General features: G+C 48.0%; 1 protein-coding gene across 7 annotated transcripts in view; it reads right to left on the bottom strand.

Moving 5' to 3' along the window:
- LOC138983755 (diacylglycerol kinase delta-like) overlaps positions 1-20,264 on the bottom strand; it is a 144,916-nt gene that overhangs the window by 56,246 nt on the left and 68,406 nt on the right. The window contains exon 1 of one of the 7 annotated variants that reach the window (XM_070357071.1): positions 1-4,125. This exon is cut by the window's left edge and continues 40 nt beyond it. The exons of the other annotated variants lie outside the window; for them this stretch is intronic. Coding sequence (XP_070213172.1) covers positions 1-152 — 152 coding nt within the window. The 5' untranslated portion in view covers positions 153-4,125. Of the gene's footprint in view, positions 4,126-20,264 lie in introns of those variants that run through there. 7 annotated transcript variants of the gene reach the window in all.

The following is a 20,264-nucleotide window of genomic DNA, read 5'->3' as shown; positions in this document are numbered from 1 at the left end:
AAGTCGGCCATGATCTCCACGCTGAGGTCGTCCAGAGACCGCCGCCTCAACCTCTTCCTCTTCTCCACCCTCTCCTTCTTCCTGCTGTCCGTGCTGGGCGGGCCGCGTCGTGAGAACGACTTGGACAGCCGGCGAGACAGGCCGCACAGCATGCTGGGAGTCGGGCTCGGGGTGCACGCTACTGTGCCGATTCACTTTTGACGTCCTAACCCGGACAGTCTGTGTGCACGCTACTGTGCCGATTCACTTTTGACGTCCTAACCCGGACAGTCTGTGTGCACGCTATAGTGCCGATTCACTTTTACACACTTGGGTCACACTCCACGACGTCAAGATCCGTATATCCTCTGAGCACCCTGTATTGTAGCGATTCCGGTGTGCTCTCAAATACGGAACAGACTTTTTGTAAACTCAATCACTTTGTTTCTGCTACGTCTAAGGTCCTTGTCGTTCTTGTATACAACTTGTGATGACGTTTTTTTCCAATAGTCACACTGTACGGTATTGAATCCGGGTTTTTTGAGGCGGATAAGGCACGGTTCTCAACTGAAGAAGTGTGTAATGTGTCTCTCGCAGAAAGTTCTGTTGATTGTCTAGCAGAAAAAGAAAAAAAAGTGAAGTTTGCTGTGTGCTGACAGACCCTTCTCTGTACACACACAGATCCACACACTTAGTTATCAACTGTTGTTGACATTCTTCAACCAATCTTTGGCTATCCGAGATCCCGACAGACAGCACTGGGACACACAATCTGCACAAGACACACCGAGACTGCTGCTAGCGGAGCCTAGTCTTGGGACTACATTGCATGCGTCACGTGGTACGTATCGCGAGGCTTGTCTCACACGTCTTAAAGTCCCACTGATTATTATTCTGTTAAAACTCAATCACATGACACTACGATCTCATAAAGCCCGGGTCGTGTCAGCTAAGCGGTGCGTCATTCTAGTCTAGCACTGTGCAGTGTTTTTTTGCACAATACCAGTCCTACGCTCACCTCAGACAATGCCGGGTTAAACAGTGAGCCTGCTCATTGTACGTCTCACTCAACCTGCACTCACTGAAGACATCGAGGGGAACAAAGCCACTTGCGGAATGCGACGACTCGATCCTGGACAATAAATGTTTTGCTTGCTGTAAATCAGCGTGCAGGGCGTTCACCCCAAGTCACACCGCCCTATAGAAAGCCACTGTCACCCTAACCCCAATATCACTTCTGGAGACAGACGTAAATCAGCTGTATAACCCCTGCAAAAAGTCACTGTCACCCTAACACTCAAAATCACTACTGGGCACAGACCCAAATAAGCTGCATAACCCCTACAGACGGCCGAGCTACTGTGGGGGGTGGCACTACTGTCCACAGCGCTAATAAGCCGTATGATCTTGACACGACAGCAACAAGATAACCACCCCGTGCACCAAAGAGAAGTCACCACGTGATCAGAGTCACCCGCTCTCAACCAAACCAATGGCATATACACTTGACGACTTTACGTCTTGACGTAACTCAAGCACAACAGACAGAAAGTTAAGTTAGAAAAAGTAAAAGCACCGACAATATATTATAGTGACAAGTTATTATCGTCAACAGTTTGTCGTGACTGCGACAAGACTACGACCTCCCCTGCATGTCAGCGTGTTGTGAGCTCTATCACCACTACGTCGTCTGCTGTGGACATCTAGGTTTGCCCAACGTACCGACCACCCGGCACCATGACAAGCTGTGAACATCTAGGTTTGCCCAACGTACCGACCACCATGCTCCAGGACAAGCTGTGAACATATAGGTTTGCCCAACGTACCGACCACCATGCTCCAGGACAAGCTGTGAGCATCTAGGTTTGCCCAACGTACCGACCACCCAGCACCAGGACAAGCTGTGGTGTAGACGGCGTGCAGTGGGAATGGCTTTACCCTCAACGACCGCATCACTTTCATGGCGCAGTGACCTACTTCACAACGACTCGAATAAAAGACGTAAAGTATCACTAACAACATGACAAGGGGAAGCAAGACGAGAGAATGATCGCCAGATGTTATTGCCACGTACAGCGCTTCTTTTGGAAGACAAACTGTCAAGACACCGCGATGCTGCCCGCACCTGCAGGAATAGCCACACTACGTCACACCTAACCAACGCTGCAAGTTTTACACAAACACATTGGCTGCGCGTACTGCTTGCGTCTTTCACAGCACCGCACATCATGGAAACAACCAGTCCTCGTCATAACATCACTATCTACCAGTCCTCGTCATAACATCACTATCTACCTGTCAATCCTTCACAGCACTGAATGATGGAAACAACCAGTCCTCGTCATAACATTACTATCAACCTGTCAAACCTTAACAGCACTGCATGATGGAAACAATCAGTCCTCGTCATAACATTACTATCAACCTGTCAAACCTTAACAGCACAGCATCCTAGGAACAACCAGAGAGAGGTGTAGCTGAACACTGTGCGACACCCCGTGATGACGGAAGTGATGACGGGACAACACGCGCCGTAGACCTGTGTCCATCCAGCGAGCTGTGCCTGGCGCACATCTGACGTCATTTCAAACTGCCGGCATTAGGTAGATGGGAGGCGACACGCTATGCTATTTGAACATACCTACATTATTGCCACTCTGCTCACCTGAGTGCTATACCACAACGGTGAACTGATGACAGATGAGATAATAAAGTATTCTTATTCTTATTCTTATTGCCTTTTCACAAACTTGAATGCTATGTACCACACCAGTGAAGGGATGACAGGCCTGTTATTGCCTTTCTACACACTTGAGTGCCATACCACACATGACAACAGTCTTTTCTCCCGACACAATCATTCACCTACGTTCACACCATACACTGTTTTCCCGCACTGTTGGGTATCGTCAAACAAATGTTGCTGTGAAACGAAGCCCGGTCTTCTGTATGCTTTGTATTATGTAAATGATCTTTGTAACCTCATATCTAACATCTCATCTGCTCGTCTCCACACACACACACACACACACACACACAGTGGTACCACCCAGCAAAGGATCTTTGATTTCTAGCTAACACACAACGACAACCGCGGTCTAATTCATTCACTTTCACGTCAATAGCAAGCCTGTACTAGCTAACAACCAACTATTAAATAACTAAAGTCTTGTGATAAAAATGGCGCAAAAGAGCAAATCACGCTGTGCTCCTAAGGACAATTCTATGACCACCTGTGATCTCCAACGGTTCCAATCCAGAGAGAAACGAACAGGTGAAAATAGATCAATCTTGGTAGCATAACATGGCAGGAGAGAGAACACAATGTTGTAGTTCATAAAAGGAATGTATTGCCGCGTCCGACAGAGATCTCCACTGTGCCCTATCAACAGAAAGAGGACGCACGACAGCGGTGAAGAGTAAGGTACCTGTCACCATTCCGTAGAGCAACACACTCCACTGTGCCCTATCAACAGAAAGAAGACGCAAGACAGCGGTGAAGAGTATGGTACCTGTCACCATTCCGTAGAGCAACACACTCCACTGTGCCCTATCAACAGAAAGAGGACGCAAGACAGCGGTGAAGAGTGGTGTACCTGTCACCATTCCGTAGAGCAACACACTTCACTGTGCCCTATCAACAGAAAGAGGACGCACTACAGCGGTGAAGAGTAAGGTACCTGTCACCATTCCGTAGAGCAACACACTCCACTGTGCCCTATCAACAGAAAGAGGACGCAAGACAGCGGTGAAGAGTAAGGTACCTGTCACCATTCCGTAGAGCAACACACTCCACTGTGCCCTATCAACAGAAAGAGGACGCAAGACAGCGGTGAAGAGTATGGTACCTGTCACCATTCCGTAGAGCAACACACTCCACTGTCCCCCCGCGGGTTAGGGGGAGTCCCATATTGGTTGGGACTAGAAAGAATTTACCCGATGCTACCCAGCATGTCGTAAGAGGCGACTAACGGTTCTGTTTCTTCTCTTCTTTTGTCTTATTTCTGCCTTACCAGTCCTTTCACCTATATTTCCTTCCAAGAAAACTCTCCCTACTATTCCCTGCAGTTTTCCAATTCTTTTCTTGTTGTCTTATTTCTACCTGACTGGATCCATCACCTTTATTTCACTTACCAAAAGTCTTCTTTTCCACATCCTTATTTCTCTGCACCCCGCATGTCGCATGTCGTATGAGGCGACTAACGGATTCTGTTTCTCCTTTTACCCTTGTTAAGTGGTTCTTGTATAGAATATAGTCAATGTTTGTAAAGATTTTAGTCAAGCAGTATGTAAGAAATGTTTAGTCCTTTGTACTGGAAACTTGCATTCTCCCAGTAAGGTCATATATTGTACTACGTTGCAAGCCCCTGGAGCAATTTTTTGATTAGTGCTTTTGTGAACAAGAAACACTTAACAAGTGGTTCTATCCCATCTCCCCCCCCCCCTTTCCCCTATCCCATCTCCCCCCTTTCCCTCGTCGCGATATAACCTTCGTGGTTGAAAACGACGTTAAACACCAAATAAAGAAACACTCCACTGTGCCCTATCAACAGAAAGAGGACGCACTACAGCGGTGAAGAGTGGGGTACCTGTCCACCATTCCGTAGAGCAACACACTCCACTGTGCCCTATCAACAGAAAGAGGACGCAAGACAGCGGTGAAGAGTGGGGTATCTGTCCACCATTCCGTAGAGCAACACACTCCACTGTGCCCTATCAACAGAAAGAGGACGCAAGACAGCGGTGAAGAGTGGGGTACCTGTCCACCATTCCGTAGAGCAACACACTCCACTGTGCCCTATCAACAGAAAGAGGACGCAAGACAGCGGTGAAGAGTGGGGTACCTGTCCACCATTCCGTAGAGCAACACACTCCACTGTGCCCTATCAACAGAAAGAGGACGCAAGACAGCGGTGAAGAGTGGGGTACCTGTCACCATTCCGTAGAGCAACACACTCCACTGTGCCCTATCAACAGAAAGAGGACGCAAGACAGCGGTGAAGAGTGGGGTACCTGTCCACCATTCCGTAGAGCAACACACTCCACTGTGCCCTATCAACAGAAAGAGGACGCAAGACAGCGGTGAAGAGTGGGGTATCTGTCCACCATTCCGTAGAGCAACACACTCCACTGTGCCCTATCAACAGAAAGAGGACGCAAGACAGCGGTGAAGAGTGGGGTACCTGTCCACCATTCCGTAGAGCAACACACTCCACTGTGCCCTATCAACAGAAAGAGGACGCAAGACAGCGGTGAAGAGTGGGGTACCTGTCCACCATTCCGTAGAGCAACACACTCCACTGTGCCCTATCAACAGAAAGAGGACGCAAGACAGCGGTGAAGAGTATGGTACCTGTCACCATTCCGTAGAGCAACACACTCCACTGTGCCCTATCAACAGAAAGAGGACGCACTACAGCGGTGAAGAGTGGGGTATCTGTCACCAATCCGTAGAGCAACACACTCCACTGTGCCCTATCAACAGAAAGAGGACGCACTACAGCGGTGAAGAGTGGGGTACCTGTCACCATTCCGTAGAGCAACACACTCCACTGTGCCCTATCAACAGAAAGAGGACGCAAGACAGCGGTGAAGAGTAGGGTACCTGTCACCATTCCGCAGAGCAACACACTCCACTGTGCCCTCACCACACTTTCACGCCAACAGCCAGCCTGGACTGGCCAAACAAGAGTCTTGGGATGTTGTCCTTAGCACAAATCTATTTCCACTCCGATCTTCAATGGCTCATATCCTGAGAAAAATGTAAAAACGACAGCAATGAAGCGTTGGGTAGCGTAGAGCGAGACACATGTCAAAGCGAAGCGCTGATGACATGCAACAACTCTACTGCCACTTCAGACAGAGATCTCCAATGAGTACTATCATCACAAAGAGGAGGGAAGACAGCGCTGGACTGGTATTCCTGACACCTATTTAGCGGCACTTGACCGCATGGTGGCGTTTTAAGTCGCCCTAACTACCTTACTACGACGGCGGTAAAGGTCACGAACCTCCCCCTCTCCGCTACAATCGCTAGTTAAGTGTTACAAGCTAGCTATCAACAACACAGTCCCTAACGCTCATTTGAATTTCCTACTGCTTTGAATAGCGGTCCTGAGCCGTAGACTTGAGTCCAACCCACCGTTCCGTAGCGCAACACCTAGGTCAACGTGTACACTTTGGTCAGTAGAGACAGGTAAGGCTAAGAGTCAAGTATGTCATGTTAATAACACCAATGGCTGGAGCCACCACACCAACTGACAGTAATAAGCACCAGCCCAACACAAAACAGCGATGACTGTTGTGACGTCACGGCGCGTGCCGGTCGCTGGCACCTGTTGCACTCGCAGAGTCTGACGTCAAATGAACCATCACGTAACCCCACCCCCCACTCTTGATTCCCGTTTCACAATACAATGGAAGCCCCCTTTAGAGCCCCTCACCCCCGTCCCCCAATGTAAGACTCCCTCCCTTTTCAGACCTTAGTTGCTCACATTTGCTGTTCATAACTTCTGTAATTTTACCTCCATTTTTTACGACTCCATCCTGATTCCCCCCCCCCCCCCATATTTTAGGAGGTCTTAAAAAGGGGTTCCACTGTAGTGTGTCCTGACACTGATAGCGATATTAACAAAACACCGACATCTACACTGGCACCGTCAGAAATAGACGTGTGTCGCACTCTCCTATCTCATGGCCCCAATACCCCAGTGCTATCATCACTCAGTGCTATCTGTGTCATCGTCTGTACCACACCAGATGGCGCCCTTCTCTCTCAGGCCTGTTAGCCAGGTAAAGTCATACTGTACGCGTACACCACTGTGAAAAGTCCACTTCGCAGAAAAACAAACACAAGTCACAGGTGACGTCACACCTCGTTACGTCACAATTCGTTGTGACGTTATCTACACGTTACACTATACGTCATCAAACTGTGCTGTATGTTGGAACATGCTCCAGAGCTGAGTGAGATGGGCGGGTCCAGGTACCCTGATCAATGACAGTCAACCCAGCAACATAACTTATTTCCCACAGTCAACGTTGTGTCCCCCCAAGCCTCCCCCTCCCGCAGATCCCAAGTTCACCGGCAGCAAAAGTCTCAGGGCTTGGAAACATGAAAACACGCATAAGGGAGACAGAACAACAATTGGATAGCGCCGTACTGTATGGCAGCTCGCTTTCCCCAATGAGAACGCAGCCCGAATATGAATAAGGATAAGCTGACAGGACGGTGTGAAAGCAATACCAATACAACTACTGAGGCAGCAGGTGGGCGGAAGAGGAAGAGAGCGGGCTGTGACATCAATATTGGTGCACCCCGTCCCACAGCTCGGTGAGTGTGGGTGAAAAGAGCTGTGTCAACGCCGACCCTCTGACTCGTGTAGTGTCATCCACTTCATGGACACCCAGCTGTCGCCCCCGGTATTGCAACACCTTCACCTCAATCACTGCGGGCTGGGACGTAGCTCAGTCACAAAAGCGCTGGCTTTGCAGCCTGGGTTCCAATCCCAAGTTCGGCGTGAGATGCATTTCTCGGAGTCAACTTCGTGCAAGACTCTCTTCGGTGTCAGAACATCCCCGTGTGTACACATGCGCACGAAACAGATCCCAAGGTCACAGCGAAAGTCTCAGGGCTTGGAAAACACCAAGAGACGCACGCATCACCTATACCTATCATATTTCTTAGACTAGTCCTTAATAGGCTTAACCTTGTGTGCCTGTGGGACTTATACAATTCATTACGACGCATCACCTGTCGTATCTTGTCCGCATGTAGTAAGCCTAACTGAGAGCGATAAATATTCTGTATTCTGTATTTGGAGCCTCTCCTCGCCCGCGCTGTATTGCACAATGCCAGGTGTAGCCTACGGGTACGTTGACGTTAACCGAGAGTGACTTAAAGTCCGTACTATTTTTACACAAACCCTTAACGTCAGTGACGAAGTAATTTCACAGTCTGGATTTCCACACTTATTCGAGTCCTTTCGTGACGACACCTTTCCATATTCAGGTAACAGCATTCACTTTCTGAAAAAAATCATCATCGTCGCAGTTTTAAGTCTAGCAGTTTTATCGTATTCAAAATGTAACAGTTTTATCGTTATTAAAGTCTAGCAGGGAACATCTCTGACTATCTGGTGGCGTGGTTCTGATGGCCCTAGAGGGTCCTCGTCGTTATCGCCCTCTCCCCACATCCGCTCCTCGGCCACACAGCGGGGACGTCACTTGTGTTCAACAGCCACTCGACCCCCCCCCCCCCCCCCCCCGCTCCCCCCACTGTGTCCCGTAAGATTGCACATTGACTGCTAAGAGAAGTAGACGGTACAATGTACTTCGTTTGCTGCTAAACCAGCATATATAATATCAAAATAAAACTAGACTGTGATTATGACTGACCCAGTGTATCAAAATAAACTAGACCGAGATCACGACTGACCCAGCGTATCAAAATAAACTAGACAGAGATTACGACTGACCCAGCCTATCAAAATAAACTAGACAAGAGATTATGACTGACCCAGCGTATCAAAATAAACTAGACAGAGATTGTGACTGGCCATGCCTATCAAAATAAACACCAAAGCGAATATGACTGATCCAGGAACTGTAGTAGATCACGCATCCATACAACGATCACTATCACTGCCGTCATTACGTTCACACAATAATCAGTGTCAACGTTATGTTCACACAAGGATCAAAATGATTGCCGTCATTACGTTCACACAATAATCTGTGTCGACAGCATGTCCATACAAGGATCACTATTACTGCCGTCATTACGTTCACACAATAATCAGTGTCGACATTATGTTGACAATACGGTGACCTCACTCTCCAAACAATCAAGTTGACAAGTGGCCTGGGGATAGACAGACAACACTTATAGTGATGTGCTGTGCAAACGACCAGCTGGCACGGAGCAGCGAGAGGGAGAGGTGACCTTACCTGGGGGACACACGATGGTGGCTGTGACGGGGAAACAGGGAGCCACACGCCGTCAACCTGTCCTACCCACTTTCTCAATCGTCCATCACGCGCCGGGTGGCGTACGGTGGGCATACGTACCCGTACCACTCTTAACAAAATGCAGACGAGAGAATTCCCCTCACATCAACCCCCGTCTCATTGCCTGTGCAAGGTGAACCATTCACGTAAAGACGTACCGCTAAACAACAGCCTTAACAATCTACAGGCCAGAGTATTCTCTCTCAATTGAATGTCACCCCACCTACAGCCGTGTCATTGGTTGTGCAAGGTGAAGCATTCAGGAAAAGACGTGCCACTTGTGTCTTTTGTTGCGGCGAATGTCTCGTTGTGTTCTATGTCAGAGTGACAATGGTTGCCCTTCACGCTGTGTGCCTGTGTCCTGAGGGGTATCGAATTCAGTCCCGAGTCGGCTACCTCCACACGTCTCGCTACATACAGCCAGGGTCACCTACATCTTACCTGACAAAACACACAACACAAGGTCTATCGAATGTAGTACATGCATACCTTTTCGGTATCTGAGCAGCTCTCGCTAGATCATTATGCTCTTTGTTATGCTTCGAAAGTCGCGAGAACTTCGAACACCGACCATCGCAGCTCTCACGATATAGCCCTATCACATGCTTTGCTATGCCTTGAAGTTAGCGAGAGCTTGGAGTACCGATTGGGTCTATTCCTCGTGCCCCTTCCTCCATGTGACCCCAGCGGGTCATGGAACAGCTTGCGCCACGTCGCAACACTGGTCCCTCACGTGCTGTGACCCAAACAGGTCATGGAACAGCTTGCGTGACGTCACATCACCTCGCGTGCTGTGACCATAACAGGTCATGGAACAGCTTGCGTGACGTCACATCACCTCGCGTGCTGTGACCATAACAGGTCATGGAACAGCTTGCGTCACGTCACATCACCTCGCGTGCTGTGACCATAACAGGTCATGGAACAGCTTGCGTGACGTCACATCACCTTGCGTGCTGTGACCCAAACAGGTCATGGAACAGCTTGCGTCACGTCACAACACCGGTCCATCGCGTGCCGTGACCCAAACAGGTCATGGAACAGCTTGCGTGACGTCACATGCTACGTCACTTGTCTGATCCAGGCAGTGTAGGGTCAGACAGCGTCATGGAGATTCCTAAATCCTGAGATTAATTTGGTGAAGTCGACTACACGAAGCTCTAGCACTGGAAGTTCGGTCAACTTGGGGCTCAAGTAAGGAGAGCCTTTACATCCACCAGCACCACACAGCACCAAAAACCCGCCCCTCGCCACGAACACCAGAACCATGACAGGTGTGTGCGTGTGGAGATGACAGCTATCTCCGCGGTGGGGATATATCTTGGCAAGGGAAGAGAGGGCAGTAAATTGAAATCATCCAAATTGCCGCCAGCCTGCCTCCTCTCCACTTGTGCTGCTGGCAACTGGCAGACAGATACAGAAAGACGAGGGAGGGGGGGGGGGGGAGTTAGTTGGCCCCACGCCGACAACGGCCCGAGCGGAAGCTGTGAGGAAGGAAAGTGTTGCTGGTGCAGTGGCCACAGACATCACACAATGCAGATTTTAAGTCACTCGTGGTTAACGTTACCGTAAGCCACATCTGACACTGCGCACTACGGCGCGGGTGAGAAAAGGCTCGCTGTCAAATAAGCGTATTCTATGCAGACATGCACTAGCCTAGTGTTACCTGTGGTAATGGTCGCGCGGCTGGAACGCTGTAACCTCTGATCCGGTTGCGCCACTTACGCAACCCTGACTACCACCACAGTACCATCTTCCTAACGGAGGTAGGCTTAACGTCCTTAATCCATGTCTGTCACTGTCAAATGACGGGACGTGTACTACCAGGTGTGTTTAGCGCTGGGTGTGATGGACGTCGGGTGCAGGGCGGAATGAAATAAGGGATGGCCTGCCAATCACGCTGATTGACGTGATAGATGAAAGACGCCGCCATCCATCACATTTTGTGAGGTATTAAAAGAGAGGCCTGTATATGTGGTGACGGTAAAACAGCTGTTCAGGTTCAACTAAGGATGAAAAGGGGTGGTGGAGGTGCAGGAATGTTAGAGCACCCGTGAAATAAGATGGGCGTCAGGTGCGGAGAGGTGTTACCTGCAGGACACAACATAACACCTGGCCATTAACACCGATATTGTATCCCACACCTGTGCCTACTGCCGCCTACACCTAGCCACAATGGAAACAGACTTTAACCCATAATGTTCAAAGCAACGGGAGCCTGACACCGTATTTAATTAACCAGAACCAAATCGCACGTAAATCGCTCTGTCCTGACGGGTCTGTCACATCGTCACCACACGTGACCGGGTTCCCAGCTGTCACTCACACTTTCCCGTTCATAATGTAGGACATGAACACCCCGAGACAGCTTGCTATTAAAGGGATACCATTGATCTCAACGTTTGGGGCAAGTTTCTGGTATATAAATTTGACTAACTTGGCGAATCCGAGAAATCCACTGTATTTTTATCTAGACGTACATGGCACAATTTGGTCTAAAACGCACCGCATTTATGTTAATTAATTGAATCCAAACTCTTGGATATTATTCCTTGAACACCACACGGTATCCGCCAGGCTTCACACCAACACAATCAAACACAATATACTTCTGAAGCCGAGCGAGGAAGTAAGTTGTTACCGGCTGATTTCACAGAACAAACAGGCGGAAAAAACAACTCTCTGATCTCCAGACTTAAAGTTTTTGCATTGCACGACATTACTATACTAGTAGTTGGTCTCCAGACTCACAATACAGTCCTATCTCAGCGCACTGCAGTACAGACTACCAGGAACAGACACGAGAGACAGAGAAGGAAGCTGACAGTCACTGTGAGGTGGGAGGTGGCTTAAGGACATCCGCGCTTGAAGGACGGAAATGCGTCACACGATCTCTCTCTCTCTCTCTCTCTCTCTCTCTCTCTCTCTCTCTCTCTCTCTCTCTCTCTCTCTCTCTCTCTCTCTCTCTCTCTCTCTCTCTCTCTCTCTCACACACACACAATCACGCACGCACGCACACAGCGTCCCACGTACGTCTCATTCCTGGTGTGAGAGCGTTGAACCCTGTGAATGAACCTCATCATTGCCACCTGACGACTCAGTGCACACACACACCATGTCCACTGCCCAGCTCACCACACTCTGACTTCTCACCGACTGATCGTCCCTCACTATATATATGATGCAGTTTATCCACCGTCCACACGCACTCTGAGCTCACACCGACATAGGGCACAGTGCACACACCAACCTGCATCAAACACTGAGCTACCCAGCTGAAAGCTTCCAGTGACTAAAACGGTCTTCAAATTAACATTAATTCCAGGTAAGGAAACGTGGAATTCAGACTAGAACGCGAAAGACAGGTGTTACTCAGGATATAGGAAACAAAGGACAGGTGACATTGAGACAGGGAGTATAAGCAGACACCAAGGGTTGTGGACTCTTTCCTCGTCCTACCGCTTGCCAATCGTCACATTACACTCACATTACAGTCACATTTATACAGTCACATTATAGTCACATTATACTCACAAGCCCATCACGCTACCCGTTAAAACTTTTTTGTTTGTTTGTTTGCTTAACGCCCAGCCGACCACGAAGAGCCATATCAGGGCGGTGCTGCTTTGACATATAACGTGCGCCACACACAAGACAGAAGTCGCAGCACAGGCTTCGTGTCTCACCCAGTCACATTATTCTGACACCGGACCAACCAGTCCTAGCACTAACCCCATAATGCCAGACGCCAGGCGGAGCAGCCACTAGTTTGCCAATTTTAAAGTCTTATGTGACCCGGCCGGGGTTCGAACCCACGACCTCCCGATCACGGGGTGGACGCCTTACCACTAGGCCAACCGTGCCGGTCCCGTTAAAACTCGACAGTTATCAAGGTGAGTATCACCGACACAACGACCCACCGCCAATATCCTTCCCACTTGCACACATATATAGACAGCATCAACACAACAACAACACAGTTCACGTTTAGCCAACTAGACCAGCTACAAGACACCATCACATCATAGCCCAGCTTCAAAAGTCACCTTGAAATATTTAGCCCGTAGATGTGGAAGACCCACTTATACAACTATGTGTGGCTCCACCTCTTCAAGGCGGGAGAGCCAGCGATCGGGGTGTCGCGCTACCATCCACTCACGCTCGATTCTTCACAATCTTCACCTACACTGTAATTATAGCGGTGTTATAACCCAAACCTCCCATGTTCAGTATAATTATTATGTTGACCATAATCACGGCAGTGCAGTTACACCTCCAGCCCCCATGTTCAGTATAAAGATCACGTTGACCATAATCACGGCAGTGTTACACCACAAGCCCCAATGTTCAGTATAAAGATCATGTTGACCATAATCACGCCAGTGTTACACCACCAGCCCCCATGTTCAGTATAAAGATCATGTTGACCATAATCACGGCAGTGTTACACCACCAGCCCCCATGTTCAGTATAAAGATCATGTTGACCATAATCACGGCAGTGTTACACCACCAGCCCCAATGTTCAGTATAAAGATCATGTTGACCATAATCACGGCAGTGTTACACCACCAGCCCCAATGTTCAGATAAAGATCATGTTGACCATAATCACGGCAGTGTTACACCACCAGCCCCCCTGTTCAGTATAATTATCACGTTGACCATAATTACGGCAGTGCAGTTACACCTCCAGCCCCCATGTTCAGTATAATTATCACGTTGACCATAATCACGACGCGCTATTACACCTCACACCTGTTGTAATCCAAGCTTGGCCTCTGCCCGCCGCTTACACTGCTGAAGAAAGCTTCTCTCAATTCCAACGAGTTGAAAAACTATAGACCTGTCTCAAACCTTCCTTTTCTATCGAAAATTCTCGAAAAACTTGTTCTCCGACAGCTTGCCTCACATCTCTCATCCCACAACCTTCTTAGTGCCCACCAGTCAGCCTATCGACCACGGCACAGCACGGAAACGGCTCTTCTTCGTATTTTGAATGACCTTCTGACCGCTCTAGACCAGGACAAAACATCCGTCCTCTTGCTTTTAGATCTGTCTGCGGCTTTTGATACGATAGACCATGACATTCTCTTTTATCGTCTAGAGCACTACTTTGGCATTAGCGAGATGGCTCTCTCTTGGATTCAAAATTATCTCTCAGACAGGAAACAGTTTGTTCTGATCGATGGCCAACAATCTGCTGAAACCTCTCTTGTGTTTGGTGTTCCTCAAGGTTCTGTGTTAGGCCCGGTGCTGTTCATTATGTACACAACACCGCTGACAACTCTCATAGAGAATCATTGTGTGCTACACGAAATCTTCGCAGATGATACGCAGATCAATCATTCCGCATCACATGACAAGTACCCAGATTTGGTTCTGTCGCTACAGGAGTGTGTGAGAGATGTCGGGGCATGGATGGAAGAGAACAAACTCAAACTAAATGACGACAAAACTGAAGCCATGCGTTTTTCATACTCCACCCCTACCCATGCTAAGTCTATTTCAGAACTCCCACAGGCCATCTCTTTGAACAATATTGACATCAAGTTCTCGGATACATCCCGTGATCTCGGAGTCTTTTTTGACAAAGATCTTAGCATGAAACAGCATGTAGTCCAAACATGTAAAGCAGCGCGAATGGAGATCCGGCGTATAGGTTCCATTCGACAGTACCTTACCGAAGACGCAACCAAAAGACTAGTCTGTTCCGGCATACTCTCTAGATTAGACTACTGTAATTCACTGCTCGCTGAAAGTCCCAAATCTGTCACCAAGCCCCTGCAACTAGTCCAGAACGCTGCCGCTAGACTCGTGTTTCGAACACCTATGAAACAAAGCGTCACGCCTCTACTCAAACAGCTACATTGGCTTCCAGTGGAACAAAGAATTAAATACAAGATCTGCTGCATTTTCTATCAAATTGCCGCGGGCACGGCTCCACAGTACCTGTCCGATCTCGTGCAGAAAAACAATCCTGAAAGGGTTGTCCGTTCTGCCTCCCAAAATAAATTTGTCAAAGCTCCTAAGTATCAGAGGGACGATCATGGTGGCCGCTGTCTTTCAGTCGCAGCTGATCATATCTGGAACAAACTCCCCTTGTCTCTACGTCTCAGTCCATCTCTGCCTTCTTTCAAAGCAAATCTCAAGACTCACCTCTTCAGAGAAGCATTCTATGATGATGTAGTTGTCGCGACCCTGTAAATGTGCACTTTCGGATGAACAATGTTTACTCTGTGTGTGTGTGTGTGTGTGTGTGTGTGTGTGTGTGTGTGTGTGTGTGTGTGTGTGTGTGTGGACATGTGTGGGTGTGTGTGTATGTGTGCATCATAATTGTTGTGTATACTGAGAGTTCGTTCCTGTAAGAGCCTCTGGATTTTTGTAACATTTATGTTTTGTTTTTGGTTTTCGTTGTAAAGTGTTTATGATTGTGTTCTATTCCGTCAATGGCGTCATTCTGGTAATGATGTTGTTATTGCTTTTGTAAAGCGCTTTGTGTGTTCGAAAGCGCTATAGAAATCACCATTATTATTATTATTATTATTACATGCGCTAATCCCTAACGATATTTTCCACGCCGGCAATAAGCCGACACATGTGTGACAGCAACAACAACAACACCACCAGCGATAGTGATGCCAATCATAAATACGTTCAGCTGGCTTACACAAGTACACGAGTAGTACACGTAGAACTATGTTCTGTTGGTTCGGAATGACGATTAACATTAATCCACTCAGTCAGGGTTGCTTCTCCTTCACAAGCCATTCAAACATTACAGATGACCGTAACCACTACCACTGACGATTAATAATAATAACAATTCACTGAGTCCGTGTCCCCTCCTTTACACATTTCATTCAAACATTATACACTACATCAGTACATGTACAATACACTATCATTGACGAAGTAAGGACTGAATGTACATAGGCGTCAGTCAACAGGAAACGTCATCATCATCACAGGAAGGCGTGACGTCATTGTCTGTTGACACTGTCAATACCACCCACCACACCAAACACCTCCCCACACCAACACCACATCAAATGCCCCCCCCCAACCCACACCACGATGTGTTCAGTACACGATTGTGGGGGAAATGTTTCGAGATATGTAATGTATAGAGAAATGTAATGAATAGAGAAATGAATAGAGAAATGTGTAGAGAAATGTATAGAGAAATGTAATGAATAGAGAAATGTAATGAATAGAGAAATGAATAGAGAAATGTGTAGAGAAATGTGTAGAGAAATGTGTAGAGAAATGTATAGAGAAATGTAAACTGTCCGCACCACTACAAACATCCCCTACTGACACCACAATGCGCTACATTGAGGTCTAGAGAAATGTGTTGAGAAATGAAAAGAAAAAAAGTGTTGAAAATGACAAGAGCAATGTATGGTAGGGAAGTGAATGGGAGAAGCGAATAGCTGTAACTTGACTATTGACGTTCCGTGCACTCAGTGTGAGCAGGATGTGAGAGGAACAGTGACATGTATTGTGAGTCCTGTGTGACTCACACAACTCACTGTACAACTACAACAGCTTGGTGCAGTAAAGATCGCTCTATAGTCTGTCAAGACAGGCCCCAAACTCTGTGCGGTAAAGATCAAGACAGGCCCGAAAGTCTGCAGTGTAAAGGAAATACCTGCGTCAGACCGTCCACACAGTGAACACACACACACACCACAGGCTGAGCCAGAAAAAAAGGCAGTCGGCAACAAAACGTCCATCCACCCGTTTACCCAGTAGCGCCGGGTAGCAAGGTAAGGTGTTTGACACCTGTCCCTAAAAACCCCTTATACCCGCAGTGTGTGTGGCTGAGACCGTGTGTACCCAGCCAGCCACTAACCGCACATGTAATCATGAGGATACCTACACCAGTCCGCTACAGAATACTTACAGCACACACCTGTCCCCACAGGTACAAAGCACAAACCACCCGGTACATATGGCATGATGATTACCTACACCAGTCTTACAGCACACAATTACACACACAAGGCCACAGTCCGTCTGCAGTCTCTACCAGCCATTTTTTGGGTGCGCAGTTTGTAAACAAAGCTACCGGCCAGGATTGACTGCCCGGGGCAAAGCTGATCTGCTACTTACTATTCTACATTTTATTTCGCCTTTTTACCTCCGGCCTCTCGCCACCCCATGGACTTTTTTTGGGTTAAAGTTGACATGTAATGTTTAAAGGCACAGTAAGCCTCCCGTAAACCCTCACAGAGCTCCCCGAGCGTCTAAATACAGTACAAGCATACTTCCATTTGAACGCTCACCGAACGGGAACATCCTGGCTGCTTTCTGTCGAGCGTGAGACATTTTCCAAGAATTTATTTTCGTAGACTTGTTCCGTTAACAACAACGGCGCCTCGTTTTTGCGCTAGACCTAACTTTTAAAATCTAAACAGCTTGTTACACAAACATTCTTTAATCATAAAAGAATTCGTTTTTCATCAAGACAAGATCAGAACAATTCGAAGTTGTGAAAGTTTAAAAAAAGAAAAGCCCGGAAGCAGGGTCACGCAAGGGTCGTAGCAGACGACGGCCGGTTTATCAGTGCAAATCGCCGTTCCTCTCAACAGTCAAAAGCCATCGCTAGAGTTCTTGTGAACCACAGCCGTTGTTTCGTGCATAAAAAAACGTGCTATTGTAGATAAGCTCACGTCGAGTCGCATTCAAATGACTAACTATGACGACTGCATTGTGAAAAGGGAAAACTGGATCACACGGGTTCACGATGGCTCAGGGGTAAGATAAACCACGCAAAAATAAATTCTTTGAAAATTGTTCGCTCTTTACGGAGGGCACCTAGGATGTTCTCAATTGGTGAGTGTTTAAATGAAATGGTGTTTGTACTGTGTGTAAAAGCCTGACCGTATCTGTGATGGTTTACGGGAGGCTTACTCTGCCTTTAACCAAAGCCGCCAACGAGGAAGGTCTTCAAATGATGTAGAGTATAAAATGCTAGTCGGGGTGTTTTCTTGCCGCGTGTGAAGCCCCGTCACAGAAATGATCACCAGAGAGACATGACAGAGCGATCACCAGAAGCAAAACTCGTATTCCAAGCTGGACACAGAGAAACCACACACACGTCCCGTCCCTCATCACAGTTTGCCAATCACTGAGAAACAGGTACGGGTTGCGAGTACAACTTGACACATCTGTTGAAAATAGAACTCTGTTTGTCAAAACTGGCCTTCGTCTCAAGGAACGGATGTTTGTTGAGCGGCAGAGGAATACAGAAACCTCCACCTGGCTCTATAGGTACTGACGTTCGTGGAGAGATGTAAAAACCTGCCTCCACACTCAAGGTACTGCCTTATCTCGCTGGGGTCACGGAGATCAGCAATGTCCAAATAGTTGCCCCCCCCCCCCCCTCCCTGTCTCTCTCTCCCTCCCTGTCTCTCTCTCCCTCCCTGTCTCTCTCTCCCTCCCTGTCTCTCTCACCTCTCTCTCTTCCCCCTCTCTCTCTCTCTCCCCCCCCCAACCTCTCGGCCACTTTATCTGTCTCTCTGTGACGCTGTCTGTCTCTCTTTCTCTCTTACCTGTGCCGTACTTCCACTCCCCCTCTGCCTGTTTACCTACACTTTCACTTTCACACACACTGCGTAGCAGTAAACCATCTGTGTACTCACCACGATTCTGTTTTCTACAACCTGTTACAGGCCACATCGAGTTCCTGTCCACTTGAACTTGACATTCGTGCGTCTACCTGAAACCTCTTGTCTCCCGGAGAACTGTCTACCTTAGACCGATGTATCCGAGACCTCTCTTCCTCAACAGGTTCAGAGACATTCTGCTTGCTGCCGCGCGAGCAGAGAAAATGTTCCCTCTTTAATATCTTCACTGGGCTGGCAGCAAAACCCCTCCACGCGGAGGTGTTTTCAGATAGGTCAGACACAGCGTGCATACTTTTCTATTGAAACGAAGCTATGTACATGAGACTTGTCTATTTACCATAGATTGTTCCGTCTACCTTAGAATTGCCTATCTGAGACCTATCTCAGTGTCTACCTACAATACCTGTCTGTCTATCTGAGACCTATCTGTCTACCTACAATACATGTCTGTCTATCTGAGACCTATCCGTCTACCTATAATACATACAACTGTATGTCTACACTTGACCTATCCATCTACCTATTATAACCTATCTACCTAAGACCTATCTGTCTACCAATAATACCTGTCCGTCTGCCTGAGATTATCCACTGAAGACCATAGAAAGTTGTGAAGCTTATGAAATCCCTTGCAGCACAGGTGTGTTTCCTGCCCAACACACACACACACACACAGGTGTTTCCTCCCCACACACAAACACACACACACACACAGAGGTGTTTCCTGCCCACAGAGCCAAGAAGATCGGGATCCCGCTAGCACCTGTAGCTCGGTGAGGATCAGCCGACAGTGGCAGCGTGCAGTCAGCCGTGAAGGAACCTGGCCCAGTCTTCAGACCGTGAACCTTCCTCTCTTACCTGCCTCGCACAGGTAGGCAACCAGGTAAGGAGGCAGTCGGGGGGAGGGGGTGGTTATAGGTGTGTACGAAGTTTAGTATGTTGACAGACGGGCCAGGTGACTCAACGAGAGACTATAATTTAGCAGTGTGGGACGACATAGTGGGACAGGGGTAGCGGCTGGTACTCTGCACATGTAGTTGTACGCACACCCGTCTCTACGATTCTAAAGTCCCAATACTTATATATACAAATCATAAGCAAACACGCACACAAAAGCGCCCCACTCCAAGATGTACATATGTATACAACCGACCATATTCCTCCGACACAAATTGAACGACTTCTAACCCAATCTTCACGCTCAGCCCAATGTTGAAATAATGCAACAACAAAACTTTCCAGGACAATACCACCGATCATTATGTTCATTGTTTGCATGTCTGTTTGTCTGGCATTATGTCCCCCTACATAGGCTATAGCACACTACTTCTGCCTGTAGAGATAAACAAATAGGTCCTAAGAGGACGTACAACTGAACCAGTCAGTCTGTCTCCTGGTCGCCATGCAGTGAAAGGTCGCACACTCGCCACTCGGCACTTGACGAGGCCGTTTCCGTGAAATGATGAGGTCCGCACTTGACTCGAAGAGAATGACTTTGCTTCACTGACACTGCGACTATATGGTACACAGAGCACACCACAACACGGCACTACACAGCACACACAAACACACTCTTGGACAGGCCCTCATAGCCCGATCCCATCAACTGAGTGCTTCGCCAGTCACACTCAGTTATGACGCAA

This window comes from Littorina saxatilis, linkage group LG13 (assembly GCF_037325665.1).
Source record: "Littorina saxatilis isolate snail1 linkage group LG13, US_GU_Lsax_2.0, whole genome shotgun sequence".
Lineage (NCBI taxonomy): Eukaryota > Metazoa > Mollusca > Gastropoda > Littorinimorpha > Littorinidae > Littorina > Littorina saxatilis.
The sequence above is the reverse complement of the archived record's forward strand: the minus strand, read 5'-3'. Positions and strand labels throughout refer to the sequence as shown.